The 24417-nt window shown below is 35.7% G+C and overlaps 4 protein-coding genes across 14 annotated transcripts in view; 3 read left to right on the top strand and 1 right to left on the bottom strand.

Annotated features, from left to right (window-relative positions):
• Window positions 1-9611, top strand: part of LOC125065851 (protein shifted) — a 14769-nt gene extending 5158 nt beyond the window's left edge. The window contains exons 2-8 of one of the 2 annotated variants that reach the window (XM_047673709.1): window positions 766-930; window positions 2688-2927; window positions 3276-3419; window positions 5432-5632; window positions 8555-8650; window positions 8839-9042; window positions 9503-9611. In XM_047673709.1, the coding sequence (XP_047529665.1) occupies window positions 771-930; window positions 2688-2927; window positions 3276-3419; window positions 5432-5632; window positions 8555-8650; window positions 8839-9042; window positions 9503-9543 (1086 nt within the window). In that variant the 5' untranslated portion in view covers window positions 766-770 and the 3' untranslated portion in view covers window positions 9544-9611. Of the gene's footprint in view, window positions 1-765; window positions 931-2687; window positions 2928-3275; window positions 3441-5431; window positions 5633-8554; window positions 8651-8838; window positions 9043-9502 lie in introns of both variants that reach the window. The other variant, XM_047673701.1, reaches the window with a different exon arrangement.
• On the bottom strand, window positions 6329-11697 carry LOC125065868 (5-demethoxyubiquinone hydroxylase, mitochondrial). Of its 2 annotated transcripts, none has more exons than XM_047673728.1 (4): window positions 11604-11697; window positions 8437-8516; window positions 7766-7994; window positions 6329-6811 (listed from the first exon to the last, which is right to left on the bottom strand). In XM_047673728.1, exons 2-4 carry the CDS (start codon window positions 8503-8505, stop codon window positions 6534-6536), a joined length of 576 nt encoding a protein of 191 aa, XP_047529684.1. In that variant the 5' UTR covers window positions 8506-8516; window positions 11604-11697; the 3' UTR covers window positions 6329-6533. The 2 variants fall into 2 exon arrangements, with proteins under 2 accessions (XP_047529684.1, XP_047529677.1); XM_047673721.1 differs by lacking the exon at window positions 11604-11697 and adding an exon at window positions 11239-11412.
• LOC125065789 (DNA-binding protein Ewg) lies at window positions 11457-24417 on the top strand. 9 transcript variants are annotated; one of them, XM_047673632.1, is made up of 13 exons: window positions 11492-11560; window positions 15018-15167; window positions 15369-15522; window positions 16646-16770; window positions 16995-17168; window positions 17470-17632; window positions 17947-18059; window positions 18472-18588; window positions 19482-19664; window positions 19878-20013; window positions 20584-20699; window positions 23788-23925; window positions 24316-24417. In XM_047673632.1, the coding sequence occupies exons 2-13, from the start codon at window positions 15084-15086 to the stop codon at window positions 24355-24357; spliced, it is 1545 nt and encodes a 514-aa protein (XP_047529588.1). In that variant the 5' UTR covers window positions 11492-11560; window positions 15018-15083; the 3' UTR covers window positions 24358-24417. The 9 variants fall into 9 exon arrangements, with proteins under 9 accessions (XP_047529635.1, XP_047529596.1, XP_047529620.1 ...); XM_047673648.1 differs by lacking the exon at window positions 11492-11560 and adding an exon at window positions 11732-11918 and having other exon boundaries at window positions 17494-17632; XM_047673623.1 differs by lacking the exon at window positions 11492-11560 and adding an exon at window positions 11733-11918.
• On the top strand, window positions 18598-19470 carry LOC125065891. The gene has a single exon (XM_047673750.1). It carries the CDS (start codon window positions 19113-19115, stop codon window positions 19455-19457), a length of 345 nt encoding a protein of 114 aa, XP_047529706.1. The 5' UTR covers window positions 18598-19112; the 3' UTR covers window positions 19458-19470.

Here is a 24417-nt window from a genome sequence, read left to right as displayed (position 1 = left end):
GTGTTAAAGTTATGTTTGGTTTTTAAAAAAAAAATTACAAAAACTTTTTATAATGCTACTGAATTGACTTCAACTACATTTTCATTTTACTCTATATTTAACAGCTACTTAGTGTACATACGTAATTACCAATTTGTTTTGAAAAATATTCGAGTAGTACCTTTAAAAACGCGCGCCTTGTCCGCCATATTTTCTAAAAACTTACACCAAAATCAGTATAATCTTTATTAAAGTATATGCTCTTTCAAATACTTTTGCAATACTATCTCCAAGATCTTTATCATGTTTAACTTTGAACGACATATGCTTTGTTTCTTTAAATAAGAGCATAAGTGTAGAAAGTGAAACTAAGTGCGAAAATTATAGATGTTTAGTTTAGTTTTAGCCACATCAGGAATGTAATTAAGCCTATGATCTGGCCACGACACCAGTAAAATTATATATCATCATCATCAATCCTTTGCATGTAATTTCATGTTTAACGCATTGTAACAATGTAAAAAGATGGATTTGGCAGACTTTTACGGCCTGTTATCCGTCAGATACCTTCAAAATAATTTTGCTAGTGGGTTTCCCACCACCATACAGATTGGAGACGCGCTAAGCTGTACTGATGACTTGTATTATGTACTGATGAGTGCACACGAACACTAAAATATAACCTAGTGGGAGTGTAGGATCTATTCTACTGTGCCGAAAACCACACCGGCTATATGACTACTAAATATATAATATATGTCGCTTTTATAATTACTATATTTTTAGTCAGAATGTGGCCGTCGGCGTCATTCGCGGCACGGGTGTGCGCAGGAGTGGCGCTGGCGATGTCGCTTACCATCGGGGCTGGCCGACGAGATTACAAGGATCCAGAGAGACAGAACTCGGACATATCGCTTTGGATTGATGAGCGGCAAGTGAGAATGTTCAGTGGTAAGTTTATTGTATAATAAACTACTCAAATCGTCTTTTACATAAATGTATCACGAAGAAGAATAAGCTAAAGCTGGCAACTAACTACTGGCAGATCTCAACCAAATTTATTACTTTTTTGGAGATAGAGAGTTTTGACATCATATTATCACAAAACTAGCACTGAGGCTAGAAATGTGTAGTTTAGCTATTCCAGACAAACTTAAGTCGAGTTAATTCAAAATCTTTATTCAATTTAGAACTGTTACACTTACGATTGTAAAAAATATACAATGTTGCTGTAAAAAATCTATAATCTACTCAAATTCAATGCCTCGTGATATTTCAGAAAATGATTGATGTAATTACGACATTGATTAAGATAACTAAAATATAGAAAGGGCACACTCATCAAAATAACTTAATCGAATTAGAAAATACGACTTACATCAGCAGTGAGATCCTGTAAAAAACTCACTTTGTGAAATGTTGACAACCGACTTTCAGTGATACGCTGTTTTGATACGTGTATCCCACACATACATATTATAATGATTATAGTCAAAGTCGCATATAACATGATTTTCACGCTCGTGTTCTGCGATGATTTTAGAGTTTCTTCTATACATAGCTACAGCAGGTCAGCAAGTGTCAAATTTGATTTCGACAAAATAGATTATCTATGCTAGAACTCGCCTTCGTAACGACTTAGTGCGTAAAAGTATATGAATTTCTCTATCTGTGATATACTGTAATCTGATCTTGACCTGCAGACATCTTGGCTTTACGCGGCTATGATTATGACCTCATACGTATAATATGTTATCTTAACGGATATCGCTAACTGTCAATGAGAATACTGTTAGGTTAGTCTTTTACTTGCCCACGCTTTATTGATAATTAGAAATAATAATTTATATAAATATAAATCGCTATTCTGTATGATAGTAAATAATATCTATAGTTAAATACAAACACATACTTTACTTGGTGGTAGCGTTTTGAACACGCTCGTCTGTGTAGGTACCACCCACTCATCTTATATTCTATCGCCAAGCAGCAATTCTTAGTATAATTGTGTTCCTGCTTGAAGAGTGAGTAGCCAGTGTATTAATAGGGACATAACATCTTAGCTACCAAGGTTGGTGGCGCATTGGTGATGTATTTAATATTTCCTACAGCTCTAATGTCTATGGGCAGCGGTTGCCTCTTACCATCAGGTGGCTCAATTGCCCGTCAGCCAAACTATCTTTAAAAAAAGACATAACATGTTTTTAACGTCACTTATTCGCCTATAACTTAGATAATTGATTATATTAATTAAATATTTTACTCGTCAGTAAATATTAATCACGTAACAACCTGTTAATCTGCAAAGTAAACAAATAAGTTATTCTACTTATTATTACAACGTACAGACTGATTTAGCCAGTGTAACTCCAGGCACAAGACATATAACATCTCCGTTCTGCATTGAAATTCCGAATCTTAGTGGTGCATTGGCGATCTGAGGAATGGTTAATATTTCTTACCGCGCCAACATCAATCTAGGGCGGTAGAAACACCTTACCATTAGGTATTTTACATTTAAAAAAGTAGAGGAGGCCCAGCGATGGCTAATATACGTACTGTTGCTTTAGTTTTTAGTCTACATTTTGTTGATTATGTCAAAATAAATGAAAACGTTGTTTCATTCAACACGTACTGCTTTCAAAGTGAGTGCTTAAGTACGCAATAATCATTTAATTAAATTTAAAAAAAATGTAATAATTTTCCAGGAATATCAATGCAAGTATTCGCAATATTGAACGGCAACATATCGCCGTACATATTAGAACCTAATTTCTCCCATAAACTACCTGTGATACCCTCTGAAGTGGGCTACGTCAATTTCACATGGCGTTCGAAGAAGCGGTACTTCTATAACTTTGACACACTGACGTCTTCTGACCCCAAAGTCTTGAAACCACCATACCTATCCATCAAAACACAAGGCCGGGTGCCTAAAGCCTCTAAAGGTACGTATTCAAATTTTTTTTTTATAAGTATCATTTAGACTGAGCATTGCTATGTAATACCAGAGGACAATTTTGGATGTTTTGTTTTTTCTATAAAGTCAAGTCTGTTAGTTGTACATAGTTTTAATTATTCAGTATTTTTTTTCTTGGCATATTCTTTAAGTTCTTTCTGTGTAATATCTTATACATGAAATGTGAAATTAACGATTTAAAAAAAAGAAATACATATATGTAAAGTAATACTAAACTAAGTGTAACAAGATTTAGCGTTGGAATTTGAGACACTACCTACTTGCTGTTTATTTAGCAGGCATACTTATTATTTATGTTTATTTAAATTGTTTACAGAGTTCAGTATATTTTTGCCTTGTATGGGTAATGTGAGTGGAGTGGCAACATTTGAAATAGGCCTAGTGCTCAAAAACGGTCGAGGCACCCCGTTGAAAGGTACGCCCCTCAGGCTAAACCTAAAGAAGGAATGCGCACAGAGAGGTGTGTATTTAGAAAGGACAGGTATTGTATCGCCAACGCATTTTTAACACTCGTACGAATGTACTTCCTAATATTGTAATTGAATTTTTTCCTCCATTTGTAAAACTAAATTTGTTTGTATGTTCAAATGCACTAGTACGACCAGTTTATAATTTTTTTTTTACTTTATATTCCATTTATTAAGATAGTCTGTATAAAGGCTAACCGTGAAACCCCAAAAATGCTATTGCCTTTCTTGGGGTGCAAACTGGCTTCATACCGAATTTCATCAAATTCGTTCATTGGTTTGGTCGTAAAAGCGTAACAGACAGTTCGATAGAGTAACTTTCGATATTATAAAATTAGTATAGATTTAAGCGAGAAAATTTTTAATCTGTTTATATTTCCCTTGAATTCGGATTAACTTTTTAATAAATTATACCAAACAATCTTCAAATCTTCAAAATCAAAACGAACTTCGAATTATTATTTAAAAGTAAATTTAAAGATTTCAACAATTACAATATTGGAAGTTCATTCGTAATGCTTTATATATTTATAATTTAGATATAAAATAGGAAATCATAACTATTCATAAGCAACGCCTTCTTTAACATCTAAATAAAGTCTCTTTAAAGCTTATTAATTTGATTTGTTACGCTTCTTCTATTATATAAAATATACTTTTCGTATAGATCACTAAAACGTTTATTGACAGCGAAAAGTGTTGCTTCGCTACTAATAACGACATATCTCGTACCTTTAGACAAATAGACATACTTACGTAACACGTGTCGATTCAACGCCTTATTAATACTAAATATATATTATTATTAAATAATAAACATTGAAGACAATTTTTAATGTATCTAGTATCTAGATAATGTAGACAAAACTTTAATAATTGTTTTGGCCTTGGACGACAAGATTGGGAGGCTAAATAAATACACACGTAATTATTGAAATTAACGTTTCAGAATCATTAAAGTAGAATATTAGTTCTATTTATTTACTATTTTTATATATTTAAATTTTTATATAATAATTATTTTTATTCAAATAGTTATGTGTGTAAATACTAAATTTATACTGCCAGGACCATGTCAGAGTAGAGAGATTCAAAGAAAATATATTGAAACAGTATTATTATAATTAAAATCAAGAAACTGACATGGAGTCATCTCTTTCTATATCAGAGAGGGCCTGAGGGGAAATTCAACTTCACTAATTCACAGGCCGAGGTCCAGACTTCCCTGGTCTGTGAAAAGGTTAATTAGTAATTCTAATTGTTCAACGTTCGTTTTGTTTGTCGAGGTTGTATGAATTGTATAGACGAAGTGCCCGCCGATGTTCATATTACACCGTTAAGCTGTGGTTATATTCACGCATTCAGAAACAATACTATGATTGTCGTTTTATCGTTCCATTGTTTTAGATTTATAGTTATTAATTTAATTTATATAATATTGAAAAGTTGCTCAAAAACATTACATTAAAACGTGATATAGAACGCTTATTTGTAATAACAGTATAGCGTGTTATAAAAAATCGCCCATTTATTTATTTATAGATGGGCCACATTGGTCATTATCATTTAACAGTGTAATCTATCTACTTTGACATATGTTTCGAATAATCCTAAGATTTAGTAAAGTATCAGCAAGATTCGTCAAAATTTGTATTGTTCGTTTTACTCCTAAGTAGTAATAAGTCTGCGCCCGCACCGCTGGCCCACGTGCGCGTCAGGCCGTATTAACCGAATCCATTGTTTTCCGGGCGCATGTCGCCGAGCTCGCAGACTGGCCGCATTCACGGTTCCTCTACTCACAGCAGATTGCGTTTTTTAGGTTGGTACACTCGCCCGCTTTTTATTTACGTAACACTTCTACCGCTGAAATCACTACGCTTCGCTTTTTAAAAATCACAACATGATGAACATTTTTTATCGCATGAATTAGAATACAGAATGAAATGAAATTCGACTTGAACTCGACCGCTCAGCATTCTCGGTTAACGCGCAGTGGCACCCGCAGGGCCCGACCCGGAGTGCGACAAGAAGTGCGCGAACCAGGGCTGGTGCAACAGCGACAAGATCTGCCAGTGCCCCGAGGGCTACATGGGGCAGCACTGCCGCACGGCGCTGTGCTACCCGCAGTGCATGAACGGCGGGAACTGCACGGCGCCCGGCGTGTGCTCGTGCCCGCCCGGCTACCAGGGCCGCCACTGCGAGGGAGGTCAGTCCCTCCCGCTTTGTACATATAAATAAGCAAACAAAAAACAGTACCTTCTCCTTTGTTTATTACTAATTATGGTTGAATTCAGACCACTGAGCGAACCCTAGTTATATTGGAATAGCCTTTTGCTTTGATTTTCCTTTTAATCGAAAAATACCATAAAAAAACCTAATTTTTATATTTTATATTTTGAGATATGGCAATGAAAGACCTTTTAACTTCGAGTGACATTTCAAAATGGCGTTATCTAGACACGCAGAAGCGTGTCAGCCAAGTACAAGTAACAGAACTGGCGAGCAGCACCGTGTGTAAATAATGCACGAACCATTTGGAGCCATTACTTCTACTTTTTGCATTTCTTTTCTTTTAATTTATAGTGTCATATTGAAATGAATAATTAGTGAAATACTTTAATTTAACAAAAAAACCTTAATTTTATATTATTAATAAAACACGATTTTTGATCGTACGATAGGCTATTTGATTATTCTAGTAAATAAATAAAAAGAAAGAAAGGTACTACCGATTGAGATCACAGAACAAGTATTTCGATAAGATCTAGTAAGAAACTCATTTGGCACTTTATACAAAATTAAAAACACTTAAATTACAAAGAAAAATAAAACGCTTGTCTTACTTAAAAAATATAATGTTTATCTACATTTTAAAAAACTACAAGTATTTATTTAAATCAACCCGTAACATATTCAATAATATTCGTTGCTTCGGTATAGAAAACTTTCGTTACAATCAGCATAACAAGCATGTACGTTGACAAACGATCTCCATGAATCATTTTATATTAAAATATTTAAGTAAATACTGTAACGAACTAAAGAAAACTAAAATATTGAACTAAAAAAAAACCACTCAGTTTATATCTTTTGCTGACCGTCACTGCCTAAATCTTCTTCGATATAGAAATAGCGACTTTACAACCAGTCTTGATGACTTCGGTTAAGGCTTTATAGAAGGGAGCTTGTTCGGCTCCGTGGTCGATGCCCGTGTCGTGATGTTCTTGTTCTTCGTCCCTGAACTTAGTGATCGTTTCCAGGATTTCTTTGTCGACGTTAGGATCTTCCATGAGGGTCCGGAGCTGATCATTGTAGTGATCCACTATGACAGTTTCGACTGCTACTGTACACGCCATCGCTGCTTCCTTTCCTAAGAGTGCTGTACCTAAAATATAAATTTAATTTAAAACATGTTATATATACAATATTCAGCCTTTAAAATAAACATTTCAACCAAGTATTCATACTTTTTATAGAAATTAAAATTGAAAGCTATAGTTTGGTACGTTGACCACATAACAGCGTAGTATCATATCCTGAAGTGTATGTTTGTTTACTAGAACGGACCTTTTCTTAAGAAATTTAAATATAACAATGATTGGTTTTGGTAGGTCTACTGAAACATTGGTTATTACAATTAAAAAAATATATTAAAGAAGCACAGCATTTTACTCTTTTAATAAAGTGTATTGCCTTCACGTGCCCCTATTACATATTCTAATCGGTTCCGCATATAATCTGATTAGGGTTATCAAACGATCTTGCGGAATATTTTTCCATTCTTGTGAGAGAACTTTTCTACAGTGCCGCCACTGTTGTGGGCACAGGATTTCTCGCATACCGTTTTTTTTTTTAAAGTAGGATTGTTGATAATATTATCTTTTATTTGGTGGTAGAGTTCTGTGCAAGCCCATCTGGGTAGGTACCACTTATTATATATTCTGCCGCCAAACAGCAACCATTAGTATTTTTGTGTTCCGGTATGAAGAGTAAGAGAGCAAGCATCTTAGCTCCGAAGGTTGCAATTGAATTTGAAAAATTGGCAATGTATGGAATATTTCTTAAAGCGCTAATGTCTTAGGGCGGTGGTGACTACTAACTATTTGCTAGTCCGCCAACCAAGTAAGTGAACCAGTTTATGTATATGACGCATGGACGGTAATGAGTAAATCAAGAATTAGTAACAAGCATTAAGGAGTGTTTTATACTCCTCACGGCGCCAGTAACTATGAGCGAAGTAAATTTACCATCATTTATTCATTCATTCATTTACACTGTGCTTTTATGATATCTTTAAAAACAAAACATTAATTCGACTAAATTTTAGCTGTATACTAACCAGCCCCGAGCGCGAATCCTGCTATATTCCACAGAGGGGTCATAACGGTTGGTCGCACACGATATTTCGAGATGAGTTCTTCAAATTTCTCTCTATGTTTAATCTCTTGCTCCCACATGTGCTTGATCAGTGGCCCCTCAGCTGTGTTCCCCAGGACTGCCATCTGCCCTGCATATATACGATCTGCCCCGAGTTCTCCAGCATGGTCGACGCGAATTATTGAATCCAACTGATGACAATATTAAAAGAATATTTTGCAAGAGAATTTATAATTTATTACGAGATATATTGTAACATTTTACAGGCAACTTATATTTTTACTTCGATGGCTAAGTGGCTAGCTTATATTGCTACAGATCCCAAAGTCTTAGGTTCAAATCTAAAGTCGAGCCAATGACGTATTTAAGTTTTTCTGGTAAGAGATTATCAATAGCAGTCCGATGTTACAATACTGGCAGTGGTCTTCGCACGTTACATGCAGGCTACGGCTGATCTCCCTCCGGACCAATCGGATTGTACCAGTGGGGCAATAGACAATGCTACTTTGCGCACACGCTTGTCTACTTTAATGTGTTTGGCGCTGGAGGTTGACGAGGAATGAGCTTTCATACCAAGGGTGAAAATTAATCAAGAGAACCTTTTATTTTTATGTTAAATAGATTAAAACATACTTGAGGATTTTTCTTCCAAGTTGTCGTATGTGCTCTCCTCACTTGATGTAAGAGTTGCGGTCGGAACATTTTGGGTCAATCTGAAAAATATAAATAACGACTTTTTATATTGTTTCAGGTATATGTTCACAAAAATGTTTAAATGGCGGAAAATGTATACAAAAGGATACCTGTGAATGTCCTAAAGGATATTATGGTCGGCGCTGCGAATTTTGTGAGTATTCATAATATATCGTGATTCATGTACTTATTTATATTGAAAATTACGTTTATATCAGTGGATAGCTTTTTTCATTGAACTGAACCAATATGACCATAGCATTAAAAACATTGGTTCCGCATGAAACGTTTATGTTTAAATACAAAGTAACTTGTGGCATTAATCGATTTTATAATCGGCAGCGAAATGCGTTATCCCCTGTCTAAACGGGGGGAAATGTAAGGGCGTGAACAAGTGTCGCTGCCCCGCGGGGCTCGGCGGCAACCACTGCGAGGTGGGGCGCCGCGCGGGCGACTGCGCGCGCGCGTGTCGGCACGGCGTGTGTCGCGCCGGCGCGTGTCGCTGCGAGCCCGGCTGGCGGGGGCGCTTCTGCCATCGAACTTACGGTTAACATTCTTAAATAATTAAACTAATATAATCTATTCATTTGAATTATATGTCACATTTTCCATTTATAGCCTTACAAGTTTTTACAAAAAATAGTAATATAACATTAGATTTCGAAGTAAAAATGAACTATATGAACAATGATCATATATTTAAAGCACAATCTTAAAAATATTATAAATGCAGCATTTTTGGTTGGATGGATGGATTTTTATAGCTCAATAATGCCAAAACAACTGAACTGATCTGAATGAAAATTAGATTATAGCCTGAAATAGTTCATGAATTACAGAGCAGTTGTAAGGAACATATTTCAAAATAATATTCCAAACACCTGCCTCACCAGTTCTATAATAAATATCACAATAACTGATAATGATCGGACTAATGATTTGCAATATAGCAATGCAATATTAAAAGACTGAAGTAGGACTATCATAATACTGTTATCTTTTACAGGATCTTCAGAAGAGTCTGGCGAGTTCAAGAGGCCGCGATAAAAAAGGCAATACATATTAACACGTCAGCAGATGTAACTTGTGATTTCATTATTTTTATAAGAACTTTTTATACAGATTTTGTATCAATAACTAAATTAGTCATTTAGCTATAAGTTTAGATATTAAAAAAAAAAATATTATAAATTAAATATATGATGACAAATATATTCAGTTGTATTCATTGTCACCTTTACATTATAACAATCATTTATCAGCTATCTTTGACATGTGTGAAAATGGGCCTAATATTTTACTGCCGATAAAAAAAATGTATAAGTTTTTTTTTGGAAATATGAATAGTCCAATTATACTCATGTTTGAACCCTCGAAGATTTTGCATATCTGGTGGTTTTTTTTTATATTAATCTTTGCATTTGAATAATACATTGCAAAAGTATATTTGTTAATTTGTTTGTTACACTATCACATCTTAACTGATCATCATGAAATTTTGAATACACAAAAAACTGTAATTTAAAACTCAAAAACAGAAGAGCTCGACTTAATATAAAACAGCTGGTTTATAAGCTAAAAAGAAAATAACAATCTTGAGCCGATATATAGTTTTTAAAATAAGTATTTCTTAATCTTTCTTTGCTATAATATAGATACATCTAGAATAAAAAAATCTTGTTCATTGGATAATTGGTTCTTGTTGTTCTTGGTTCTTGGATGGATAAGGATAGTCCCTTTATATCAAATAAAAAAAATGTATAGAATAATAAGGACTTGTGTTTTTGCTAAGCAGCCACTTTAGACAACTTTAAGGTGCAGAACATAATAAAAATGTGTGTGGTTGGAGGTGTAAATTTGTTGTATGGGTGTTTGTTCTTGTGTTGCACTAATTATTACTGATAATCAGAGCTATATTATCTGTCAACTGGGTAGTCAACTAGACAGACCAAAAATTGGGAAATAAGTATTTAAAAAAGTTAATGAATAGTTGTTGATGCCAAATATTTCTCTTTTTTGAACCTATCCTAGGTTAATTAAACTTAGAATCGAATTTAAATTTCCGGATCCATGATCCAATTCCAAAATAGTAATTTAAATGAATATAATACATTCTGCTACAAAAAATTTGGATTAATTTGTGCCTGTATATAATATAAGTATTAACATATTACATCACATTACTTAATATTGTCATTCTCATACTACATGTTTCTTGTATTTAGTATGTTATAAAATACCTAAGTATATATTTTTTTTCCTTACTTATTACCTATTAATTGAAAATCAATGAAGTGAAAAAAAATATTGAAATTTATATAAACATTAGGCAATCTTTTCCTTATTTTACATTTTCATTTAAATAATTGAATGCATGATAAATACCTGTTGCTTTTATATGATTTTAAAATAGAATGTACATAGTACGAAGGACATGTGTATAGGTTACCTATATTCGATTTGATTGGGAGAACCAAAAATTTGTATGAAAATACTTATATTTCCGAAAAACTTGCAATTTCTTGGAGTAGATATGTTAAAATTTACGTCTTATGTTTGACAAACTTTCTTTTATTTGAAAGTGCAATAGCCCCAAAAATTTAGCGAAGTAAGGTTATATATGTCTCAATACTACTAAGTATTCAAGTGAAATATGTTAACATTTATAGCATTGTTATAAGAATATACACTAATAAACATATACATAACAGAATGTTAAATCTAAATATGTTTAATATTTACCTTTGCGAATGTTTAAATGTACGTAGGCACGGCTAGTTAAATCACTATTTGCACAGTCTTAATCAAGTAACAGATTTTTTCGTCCTCAAAAAGTTAATATACAGTTTTTCAAAAAATACAAGAAGTATTTGGCCAAAACTTAGCTAAAACTAAATAGTTAATTGTTTACAATTTACATGTCAAATCTAGTTTCTGAAAATTCCAATAGATAGCGCCACTTCGTGACATGATCAATGTTTTCCAAAATAAACTCGGAATTTTTCCTCATCGCCCCTTTTTTGGGCGAAAAATAAAATCAGCTACGAACACCCTACAAAAACTGGTAAGTTTCACATAAAAACAAAACTTTAATTCACTCTACTTACGAAAATAAAAGCTCTTTCCCCCCGCAGTCCGAGGGGCGATTTCCCTTTCCATGTGAAAAGAAAACCATACCGCGCAGACTCGTACAAAATGGCGTCCCTTGCTATGAAGTGTACAATGTTCACATATCGCGTTTACCGATCGATATCAATGGAGGACTCGCATTTTTCGGGGTCTCCTGAGCGCTTCGTATATTTCGTGAATTTAGTGTTCGGTTGAGTGAAAAAGTCTTAGAAAGTGTTGTTTTTGCCCAGTTACATCACAGAAAGCTTGAAGAGCTTCTAATAGGAGTGCAAAATGTCTTTCAAATCACGCAGGTGCGTACGCAGTCGTAGTCTTTCTATTCTGTCTGGGCCTGCTCGAACGCGCGACCCCTTCATGATGGCCATTCATTTGGGTTTATCCTTTACGCCGCCGCAAAAGAGTTTATGTCATTCGCCTTCAAAATTGACTCGCCGCGGATATCTGCCTCAAATTGCATCTAAACAATAACATGAAACAAAATGCGTCATTTAGGAACTCAACATTGCAATATATCTTTAATAAACCCGTAATATTCTGAAGCTGGATGTCTCTCGCAGATCCAGCTTAAAAGAAAAGACCTGGCATTTTCATGCCGCATTGATTTCATTTGTGGGATATGCTTTTTAGCTATTCTGTGGAAAGCTCGAGTATTGATTTTTCCATAGAACTAGCTGCCTACACAATAGAATAGTTGAAATTACGTCGACCCTATTAACATTTTTTGGAAATCTAATTAGCACTTTTCTTATACCGAAACACCAAATTATTTCACCTACATATTTAAACGAACGAATGTTATTAAAATTTTCTTCAAAGCCATCTATTAGAATTTTACTTTGTTTAAGAATTTCAAAATGTCAAAAGGTCATGACTGGTGAGCCTTGATACATTTATTAATCAAGTGCTTGAATACTTCTTTTTGGATCTAATTAGATTAGGGTTATTTAAGAAAAAAAATATCTATATTAATGCTCTGTAACTGAAGTATATTTAAGACACCATATGCTCAGTACAAAAAATATTTTTGAGAAACATCATATGAGAATATTTTTGTTGTGGAACTTGAACTCTAAAGTGTATATATAAATTTCATTTCATAAATAATATAGTGAAGTTCTTAGTTCAAAATATTTCCTTACTGTCTTGCCTATTGCATTTCAGTGACTTTGTTCATAGCAGCATGTTATAGGAATGTTTGCTGATTTAACCACAAATTCTTAACAGCATTAAGGTCACAGATTTATTATTGATTATAGTATAGTTTAAAGTTTATAAGTATATTAGTTATTGGTATAGTTCCCTTTATTTGAAGTAGTATTTGGTAATTGTGTGTTCGTAGAGACCTCTCAATCGAGTTTTTAATGAGAAAGAGAAGAGGTAAAACTCTTTTACAACATTTGAACATACTTTAATCTATATATAATATCTTTCCACTTAACATTTATATTCTAAATAACAAATTGTTTTACACTACTCTGTATTTATTAAAGGTCTTTATTGATTTTGTCATAATGTTTTTGTCTCTGGCAATCACTGGACAACCTCCTTTATACATCAATTTCAATAAAAACGTTTTTTAAATTAAAGGTCAGTGATGAGCCAGATTTTAGATAATTATTTTAAATTATTGTTAAACTAGACAAGTACCTCTGAATTATAATGAGCTTATTTTTATTTATCTCATATTCGGCTGTGAAGGCAAACTTTCTGAGGTTGTTCTCTGGAAACATGTATCGGGTGAATGTGAATCAGCCACGTGTCAGCAGAACCACATTGGAACAGCAATTAGCAAAAATGTTCCTGTTTGATTATTACAAAATAGAGAAAGATAATATTTTCTCTTTATTTTGCAAAACAAATAATTGTTATGTTATAGTGATCTATTAGCATAATAAATATCCAGATCTATATGTATGATATAATATATGTATATTTTAATATTTACTATTCTAATATATGTGTATATCTATATTCAATAAGAACAGTAGAACAAATTGACTTCAAAACTTTTTTAACTACGTATTATTAATCTACTTATTAGTAAATTGGATTAAAATTAGTGTTATAGTTATTATATTTATCTTCATATTTTTACCAATTTATAATTGTATTACAGGATAGAAATAAAAAATAGCTATTTCAGTGAGGGTCATAAGTTGCCTATTATTTACAAGTACAGACCAGGTGACTGGCCATCTTATTTTGAGTTTTTAAGGGCTTAATCTTGAGATTTTTATAAGTCAAATGACAGAAAAATGAGATGTATTTATGTTAAAAAAAAAAATATAGAAAATATTAAGAGAGACGCTGAATATGAATGCCTATAATTTTTTATGTAAGAAATCCAAAAAAATAAGGATTGAATTTTTTTTTAATTTTATTCTAGATATTGACAACAGCACCACCAACTGGTGTCAACTATAAGAACCATCCAGATGACCTCTTTAATACAATAAATGTTTCATCAAAATCTATCAAACCTGAACTGTATATCCAACATAAAAAATGTATTTTTGTTCCAATTATATAATACAACTCAAGAATCACTTGCCATGTGCCACCTATTGTACTTTTATGGTTGTATGCCAGCAAATGTTAGCAACAACTGTACAAAGTTTTAACTCAAGTGTTTGAACAATACATAAATTAATATAATATGACTAGATATTTATTAGTTTTATGTACAGATACAAAAGTATATCTATATAATTGTTCGTATATATAAATAACAATAGGTTTAAGTTTAGTAATTTATTCGATGTAAGATACACTTACTAATTGGTAGCTAAAGAAAAGGAGAATCTTTAACTTAAAATCATTGTTATCATCATCATAACGGAATCGCCAAAACTTTCCAAATAGGTATTAATTTCAGTACACAATAAACACCTTGAAATAATATAGTAAACTTATGATATAACTGGTACAGGTCAAGGAGGCCATTCTCAATGGAAACTAACTAACTAGCATATGCACTCTTGTAATTTGATGGGGTGGCAATTTGACACGACCGGAGAGAGGTCAGTTGCAGGACCAATGGCTGTACTTGCTTTACGAAGCATGGAATTTTAAATTCTCTCAACATCCAAACTAGGCTGTTACTGATAATTTATTGATAGATAAATATTATAACACTTAATTGGCCTTACCCGGGAATTAAACCCAGAACCTTGGTATACATCTTATGAGCTAGGCACTAGACCAAAGAGGCCGTTATATATGTAGGTGTATATAATGTTTTTTAACTAATAAAATTAATTTGATTAAAGTTTTATAATATCTTAATTCCTCATATTATGTATAATTATTATATGTGAGTAAATATTAGTGTTGATAAAATTAGAAATTTTTTCAACACTACATTTACCCCAAATGCACGTATTTCTTCAAAGGTGGTAACGAAGAAACAATTATAAAGTCACAACAAGTGTTGTGGTAGTACAGCGGGTGGGAAGCCAATGGTCCGGGAGAGTCAGGGGGATTCAGACTACAGCAACATGAACTCAGCCGTCAGCTCAGAATCTATGGACTTGGCTGAAGAGGTTTGTGTCTGAAGAGGTAGATGTATATACCTCCAAATAACATTGCATTACTTTTGTTTTATCGAGTAATATACCGTGAATGAAGGCTTTAAATACGCAGAACGTAGCGATAATAATCTAATTTTAGTTTTAGTAATTTTTAAACGAGTTTTAATTTAATGAAAGAATGTTAAATAGCATGTGTACTATGGTCGCGAGCAGGACATGTCCCAAGTGGACGGGTGCGGGCTAAGCGGCGGCTCGGAGGACGAAGACGAGTGCGCGTCGTCGCCGGCCGGCTCCGCTTACGAGGACGGCGCTGACGTCATCAAGAGCGCCATGAGCGATGAGGTCACCAAGCAGCTGGCTGCCGCTGGTGAGGACGCTAACAAAACAAAAATATATATCCACTGTTGGTGGTATGCGCTAACCACTAAAGGCATAGTCGATTTTATTCGATGATTGTTTTCATCTTTCAATTATTGTGCAGAGAAGGTACAACAGAGTACAATACAACAGCTGGTTTAAGAGTTTCCACAAACATTTTCATTTTTTTTATTAAAAAAGTTTGTGAGCAAATAGTACTGAACAATGGCGGTAATGCTTATAATTAACTCGCTGTTTTGTATTTTATTTATTTAGTACATTGTAATTACATTGAAACCGATTACCGTGCTTGACACTAGTAACCTATTGAGAACATAACTTCGTATTTTAAATGTTGGAAAAGAGTAACTACTCAGTTTTTTTACTACTGAGTTGGTTTGTTCTTTTGGGATCTACATTAAAAAAAAGTATATTTTGTTTTATGTAAGTATAGAAAGAAAAATAAAGCTTGACCAAAGTAACTGGTTTTTAAAGTGATTCTTTCAGTAATTCACAAAACTTAAAATTATATATTTACTCTACATGTAATCAGGTCATCTAAGTATGAATAAGTAAAGTTGAAATCTCAAGTACATTTGGATAAAACTTTTCGAATCTCATCAAAATTGGTACAGTAATATGGTCCTCGAAGACAACACGAATTTCACGCTTATAATATGGTGTCGATTTTACTCACAAGAGTCTTATTGATTTCGACAGTTGAATAGAGATAACTCGGCGATAAGACACGTTCCACCTACCATTAAACGACTTCTCTGAAAACATCAAGTGTTTAATATTTCTATAGAACCTCATGCCTATTCGGTAAAGAAAAACAATTGAATATATAGATAAACTCTCTCAAATACGATTGCTAATCAGCCGTACAATGTACGCCTTGGTTTCGTTTTTGATAGTTAGCCCTTGTACAGACTTGGCGTAGAGCATCCTAGACTTCATGGTTGGCAGCGTATGGATAGTGTGGAGTGTGTTGTTTCTTGCAATATCTATAAACACAGATAATCTACAATGAAGTTGCAATCTGAACTGTTTTCTCCTTAGTTGAAAATATAAAAAAAAAACCCGATGCCTTAATCATAGTATTGTCATATCCTAATTAATTTCGTGTACAGGACCGGTGGGTATGGCCGCCGCGGCAGCTATTGCGTCGTCGAAAAAACGTAAGAGGCCACATTCCTTCGAAACGAACCCCTCAGTCAGGAAGAGACACCAGAACAGACTACTTAGAAAACTGAGAGTAAGTTCATAATTTACATCATAGAATAATATATCTATCGACACCAATCATGTAATTATTACAATCGTCCGGTTTCACTGACGTAACATATCGAGGACTGATCGACACGTTTCGAGGAGACTACCTCTCCGCACCACGAGGCGGACGAGTCGACTCGATGTCGCCGACTGCAGTGATACAATGTGAACAATCCATGTAACGTGTGCCATAACGCGGTGCGACAGCAAACGATCGAGGAGTTCGCGACGCGCGTGGGGCAGCAGGCCGTGGTGCTGGTGGCGACGCCCGGCAAGCCCAACACCTCGTACCGCGTGTTCGGCGCCAAGCCGCTGGAGGACGTCGTGCGCAACCTGCGCTGCATGATCATGGAGGAGCTCGAGAACGCGCTCGCGCAGCAGGTACCTGTCCCCTTGCCTTGTCCACTCATTTTGATATACATAATTGTTTCTCAAATCGTAGTTCACATGAAATGTTCAAATTATTTGTAACTTTATTAATAGCTGCTATACAAAACATAAAAAATCTAGTTTGAGTCCTATGAAATTGTTTTTTATTTGTAAAACTTGACACGTAAACCGTGAAACGTGAGCGTGAACCGTCTGGGGACGCCTCCAACGCGCAGCGCGTCGCGCGCCGCACGCGCCGCTCGCGCGGGCGGCGCGGGCGGCGCGGGACAAAAGGATTAATAACGAGCGTCAGTTCGGGCTGGGCGGGTGCCCGCAGGCGCCGCCGCCGCCGCTGGACGACCCCTCGCTGTTCGAGCTGCCGCCGCTCATCATCGACGGCATCCCCACGCCCGTCGAGAAGATGACGCAGGCGCAGCTGCGCGCCTTCATCCCGCTCATGCTCAAGTACTCCATGGGTGAGTACGGGTGATGTTCGAGGGTGAAAACGTCGAATGGAAACCTTCGTGAAGCAGAGTCGAATGAGCCTCAAAATCCCATTAATTCGTGCCATTACATATTATGCAAAGATTGAGTAAGCTCACTTAAAAATTCCAGCCCCACGTAAATGTTCATATACGAGTAACGAACTCACCATATAAAGTATATAAGTGCAGTAATCGATTCAAAAATGAGTTATTATTGTTATTAGGAAAAAGTTAATTGTGCTGTAACGCTTTGTTAGATTTGCACTTAAAAACGAATTCGTAAAATAATTGTGCCCCCTCCCCAGTGCGCGGCAAGCCGGGCTGGGGCCGCGAGTCGACCCGGCCGCCGTGGTGGCCCAAGGACCTGCCGTGGGCCAACGTGCGCATGGACGCGCGCTCCGAGGACGAGAAGCAGAAAGTGAGCTCGCTCGTATTATATATGTTTTAAATTTTAATTGATTTCTACCATTTAACCGTTTTAATTGTTTAATACTAGCATTTGTAATAAATTAAGACGTAAATAATTTAATTGTATTACAAACTAAATATATTATATCAATTTACGGTACTTGCACATCATTACTCTATCATTAGTCAAATGACTAACTTACAAGGCAGCAGGCTGCGAGGCCCCAAAGTTCTGGGTTAAAACCCCACGTCGAGCCAGTAAAAAAGTTACTAGCATTATTATTCTGTCGAGAAATTCTCAGTAAATTCCCAGAGTCTAGAAATTGCTAGTTCTGTGGCGTGAACTCAATCCGGTCGTTTCGAATATCCGGTAGTTTAAACATAAATAGTTTATTAATTGTATATGTACGTGTGTGTACCAGATGTCGTGGACGCATGCGCTGCGACAGATCGTCATCAACTGCTACAAGTACCACGGCCGAGAGGACCTGCTGCCCGCCTTCACCGAGGACGAGGACGACAAGATCGCCGTGCAGCAGGTGCCTAGCGATACGATCGTGTTTCCCAGAAAAATTACGCTGATTATTGCTCGCATATTAGTGCGAAAGTAAATCTGTATGTCTGGCCTTTCACGGCCAAGCCACCGAATTTGATTGAATTTTGATATAAAGCAAGCTTAAATTTCAAGCTTCAGCTTCAAATTTTTAGTGAGATTGATTGATTCAAACTTCAATGGTAAATGTTTATATAGTTAAATTACAAAACAGTTCAGCACCCTTTTCTACTATACTTGTTATTCGATTTTTTCCTTTGTTCAGTAGCTTATTTGATTAAAAAATTAAAATAAGAATGGAAAAATAAAAACTTCAGATTTCGACCCCTGACGAACACTTGTACTATATTGTAATAAATTAATAAAAAGTGAATTTTAACCGGTTCCCCTCAATGGGATCTACATACCGTACCGGGATTGCTTCACGATTAATTAAATTTCGTGAAATACAATGTTCACTGTATGCGATGCCTGTATGTGATATGATAGGATGTGAAGTAATTAGTGACAATGACCATTTCTAAATGCATTCCCTGTCCACCACGCTGCCGGATGTGTAACTTGTGCGCGCAGTCGTGCGCGGGCAGCTCCAGCTCGCCGAGCGCGTCGGGCGCGCGCGCGCACGCGTCCGCCGTGCTGTCGTCGTCGCAAGTCTGCATCGACCAGATGACCCTCACCGACGTGGACGTACGGCCCCTTCTCCGCTCCCTTTTATACACGTCGACCTCACGTGCCGTCTCGGTGCCTTTCTTACATACGGCCCGGCTAGATATCGTAGATTTCGGTGTAGAGTCCTTCGCGGCCCGGACCCCGTATCGATGTATGTGCCCCGATCTAATTACAGGGGTGTGTTAATGTTGTGTTGTGTGTGTGCGTTAGATGTCGCAGTACGCGCCGGCCGTTCTGCAGACGATCACGAACCCGGACGGCTCGGTTTCGCTGATCCAGGTGGACCCAAGCAACCACATCATTACGCTGCCCGACGGCACCACGGCGCAAGTGGTCAGTATCGATACACGATCTGCCGAAAATACCCGAAACTGGATCGACGGATCCTTTAAAGTGAGGCATAAGTGTTAACAGTTATATTTTGACGAAAGAAATCAAATTTTCACCCTGAATTAATATAAAAATGAAATAAATATACATTTCCACCCGACCTACCACCACCCGGTGGTAAGATTTCATTCCGACCCATCTGACTAGTCTCTGTCCAATCATTGGTCTTTATATTCCTGGGTTTCATATATACGTATACAGTGTGGTGTGTCGCAGATCCACAGCGGCGAGGGGGGCGGCGTGGTGCAGGCGCTGGAGGGGGACGGCGCGGTGGCCGTCGACCTCAACGCCGTGGCCGAGGCCACGCTCAACCACGACGGACAGATCATACTCACGGGCGAAGACGGACACGGTACGAGCCACGATAACACTTTTTATGATTACCCGCCTGGTACATGTGGCGGTAAAACCGCCGTTGCTACCCAGATGATTTGGAGCATTCATCGCGTATTCTACCGCCAAACAATACTTAGTATGGTTGTGTTCCGGTTTGGAGGGTGAGTGAGTCAGAGTAACTACAGGCACAAGTACACGGATTTGTATCACAGTTTATCATTAAGCTGACTTTATTGTTCATAAATACTAGATGGTAGGGTTTTGTACAAACTCAACTGGGTTAGTACCGCCCACTCATCAGATATTCTACCGCCAAACAACATTACTCAGTGTTGTTGTGTTCCAGTTTGAAGGGTGAGTGAGCCAGTGTAACTACAAGTACAAGGGACATAACATCATAGTTCAAAATGTCGGTGGTGCATTGGCGATGTAAGGAATGGTTAATATTTCAGTTACAGCAATGTCTATGTGCAGTGGTGATCATTTACCATCAGGTGGTATTTTAGCATACCTCAGGAAGGTATATATTATATATACGGCTTATAATTATACTAATTAAATAATTTGTAATGAAATGTCCCTGCAGGCTACCCGGTGTCAGTGTCGGGCGTGATAACAGTGCCGGTGTCTGCGTCCGTGTACCAGTCCATGGTGGCGTCCATGCAGCAGCAGGACGGCGTCTGCGTCGCGCCGCTCGTGCAGGTGCGACGACTCAAGATCGAGCCCGACTAGACCTGACACTACCCCACTCTCCCCCACGACGTCTTAATGCATTACCGAATTAAACACGATCCCTCGCCTCACTCCGACGCTCGTCTCTAACAATCGACATATTGTCCCGAGGGTATTGTGGCTAGCTGGCTGTAATTAATTTCTTAATATACACAGTATTATGTAAGAGTCGTTTACCAAAAATATAGGATATATTTTAAATATTGTTTTAGAAACTACTTAATTATTGATTGCATTTAGTTTGTTTCACCTCGAATCGGAATTGAGACAGATTAGTGTTCTTCTTAAATTATATTGTATGCATGTTCATTTATTAAAAGTAAAAATAAATGAATAATATTTGGAGGCTATATAAATATATCAGGAAGCTGATATACAACAAATATTAGAGTTACTTAATTGCAGAATACAACCCTCATTCTTGTTGTACTTCTATTTATTAGTGTAATTTATATTTGTCTGAAATTCAAGTCCAGTCCACATTGGTCACCATATATAAACTTGATTGACTGTAAAATAGATTATGACTATGTCTTAAGACAATGTGTATTTTAATGAAAAATGTTATGAAAACGGAAACAGTTTCCACTTCATGGTATTTAAAATAATAAATAATTCAAAGACTTTACATACTACCAGTTGCTAAAAATAAGAGCAGATCTCAATTACAAAGCCAACTGAGCACCGAACGCTCATTGGTCGCCCGTTGCGACATTGTAAGTCCTCGTTCAATGATTACTAATTTCAGCAGATCATTAATATATTACTGAACAATATCATTGATCATGTCGGTAATTGCATAATAGACTGACAAAGGATTTTATGCTTAAATACATAATTAATCTGTTAAAGTATACCCACTATTATTCTAGAATTTTAATGTTGCTATGTTTTGATAAAACATGCACCAGACCAATACATATACAATGTTTTATTTATTATTCTTGTTGGATGTACATTCTAATATTATTACAAATTAGTTATATTATTATTTTTCTTAAGATACCTAGACGCCTAAAAGATGTCTAGGCCTGAATAACAAGCTATATTATGTTTAAGATAAATAATATGAGCAGTGTAGAAACCATATTATAAAATATATTCGAGGTTTTAGTCTGTACGAATGTATTGAATTGTAGCTGCATAACATCCAAATAGGACTATTTGGGAGCACATAAATACCAACAAATGTCTTTGTTGTTTTTTCACTTGGTTTTGTAACAATTAAACAATGTGATATACTATCCTAATTTGCATATAAGTACAATCATTTAATTGTACAAAAATTAGTATAAGCTACGATTACGTCCTAAAATGTTGGATTTGAGTGCCAAACATAAATAAGTCTAATACAGAATTTATCCAACGACATAATAAAAAATGTCGTTATTTATTTTTATATTTACGTTTGTTTTAAACAAAATATATTTTTCTTTTTTAGAAATAAGTTAAATGTTAAAAGTCGCCTAGTTTATTAGCATACCAAAGAAATCTTGAAGCTTGTTCCTACAAGACATGCATGAAATGCCAGATGCCATAATATAGTATTATTATTTATTTTATTGCACATGTGTGGTTCATATTCACTTGTATGTAGTTATTGTGCTTGCAATGTTGAATTTGTGTTTGCATTTTATTTTTAGGTAGTTGAAAATATTACTATACAATTCTGTTTGAACATTGTAAAATAAATGTATGATGAATACTAAACCAGCTATGAATGAAGAAGTATTTATATTTTAAAATTACTGTTTTCTGTTGCACTGTCTATTAAATACCAATATATTTTACAAAAAATGGTTTAGTTCTTAATTTAAATTACATATTGGATACAATATTATATTTAAATAGTTCATTTATTTACTATTGAAGTTATTTTTTTGTTGCTGTATGTTAGATTTTTAATTACGAGTTCCTATCACACAATGTTATTACATATTAGAATTATTTATGGACATTTTTATTCAAACTTGTTTCAGCAGTACAACTGAATATGTATTCAAAACAATGAAACCATAAATAGTAGAGGAATTTAAAAATTTCGCCTTTGCTCCATTAATTGATTATTTTTGTGCAATTAAAATACCAAATAAGGTTTTGACAAAGTGAAACTTTGTCACCGTCCGTAAATTAGGTTTATTGTAAATTTTTTCATTCATTAATGAAGCTCTTTTGAAATCAACTTATGTTAATAAGCCTGTGTTCGTAGGTTGCAAATGCATGACTTATATTTTATTTTTTTGTTGAAATGTTGTTAGAAAAATTCTGTTGTTCATTGATATGTATTCTATTATTTAAATATATTCAGTATTGATTTGTGCTGTTGAGCTGTTGCTTGAGTTTAATTTTAATATTATTTGTATATTTGTGTTTAATTTTAAGTAGAACAATTACTTTGTGTTGTTGATTTATTTTACGCTCTTGGATTTTATGCGAATTGAAAATAAACTAATATATACATATAACTTTAGCATATCGCCTGCTCTAGTGATATGAAATTAGCACAGGGTCGAACCCTGTTCCTTAGATTGTTTTTGAACCTGTATTGGAGCTTCCAGCAATTACTAAAGGATTTCCTCAAAACAGACATTGCTAGAATTCGTAAAAGTAATGGTACATTCATTTTTAATTTTAATTGCCTTCATAAACATTTGTTTTATAACTCTAGAATTAAATTAGTTTGAATCGGTTGAAGTGAATGCAACGCTTAGAAATCCAAGTGCAATTGTGAGTCTATGCAATGTTTTGTTATTGAGCTCAGAAATAAACAGTGAGTGTACTGTGAGCGTTTTATTTGAGTTGTGTTGTGTGTAGAGCGACGCACGAAACGCTTCCGACACGACTAGGTGTGTATGTTTATTAATTTGCTATTGAATGTTATTATTTTTATTAATTTTTTTTTTATCTATTTTATTTCTGTGAAGACTATTCTATTTTGTATCGACTATGCGTCAGGTGAAATCAAAGTACAACAAAAAAAATATATATGTACTGCAAAATATAATATAAACTGTGCACTTGGATGTGGTGATTCTTATAATGTATCGTCGATGTGCAGGTGGAGCAGAACGGCGAGACGCTGGAGGCCATCTCCATGGGCGGCGGGGTGGCGCAGGTCATGCTGCAGGGCGGCGGGGAGGCGCAGGTGCTGCAGGTGCTCAGTCTCAAGGACGCCACTGTGCTCACCAAGGCCATGGTGAGACCGAACACCGAACTTGTGTAGCAAGTTGCTCTATATTTGATATTTTACCGTCGAGTAATAATTATCGTTGCCTCTGTATTCAGATTATGGCTTAAATTTCAATTCACAAATTAATTGAAACCGTGTAACATACAACAATTGTTATAAAATGTTGGGTAAGCGTATTACACCATAGACTAGTATCAAATGGGAATAAAAAATGTCTTAGGTCGAAAACCTGGGTGAAGGTCTAAACAATTTAGCATCGGGTATGAAATAAAGCTGAAGAAAAAGTTTCACAACCTAATTGTGATCATAACTTTCAACGACCAGGGCGGGAATCGGTCTCCAGGCCAGCTGAGCGAGTTCCATTGTAACGACTACAGATGAGAACTCTCATTCCAGCAAGTGAAATCCGAGCGCGACGCGGTGGCGGCCGACTCCTAGCTGCTGCGCGCGCCCTCCCCGCGCCCGCCGCGCTCCCCGCGCCCGCCGCGCCCCCCGCGC

This window comes from Vanessa atalanta, chromosome 1 (assembly GCF_905147765.1).
Source record: "Vanessa atalanta chromosome 1, ilVanAtal1.2, whole genome shotgun sequence".
In the NCBI taxonomy this organism is placed as follows: Eukaryota; Metazoa; Arthropoda; class Insecta; order Lepidoptera; family Nymphalidae; genus Vanessa; species Vanessa atalanta.
Note: the sequence above shows the minus strand (reverse complement) of the source record. Positions and strands in the feature narration are given on the sequence as shown.

Coding starts and splice junctions, on each gene's coding strand:
- LOC125065868 (XM_047673728.1), bottom strand. CDS start 8,505: ATGTTCCGACCGCAACTCTTACATCAAGTGAGGAGAGCACATACGACA. Junction 7,995..8,436: donor CTTGGAAGAAAAATCCTCAA/GTATGTTTTAAT, acceptor TATTGTCATCAG/TTGGATTCAATAATTCGCGT. Junction 6,812..7,765: donor AGGATTCGCGCTCGGGGCTG/GTTAGTATACAG, acceptor TTTATATTTTAG/GTACAGCACTCTTAGGAAAG.
- LOC125065789 (XM_047673614.1), top strand. CDS start 11,465: ATGATCAATGTTTTCCAAAATAAACTCGGAATTTTTCCTCATCGCCCC. Junction 15,523..16,645: donor CAAGCAGCTGGCTGCCGCTG/GTGAGGACGCTA, acceptor TTTCGTGTACAG/GACCGGTGGGTATGGCCGCC. Junction 23,926..24,315: donor CTGTGCTCACCAAGGCCATG/GTGAGACCGAAC, acceptor CTCTCATTCCAG/CAAGTGAAATCCGAGCGCGA.
- LOC125065891 (XM_047673750.1), top strand. CDS start 19,113: ATGACCATTTCTAAATGCATTCCCTGTCCACCACGCTGCCGGATGTGT.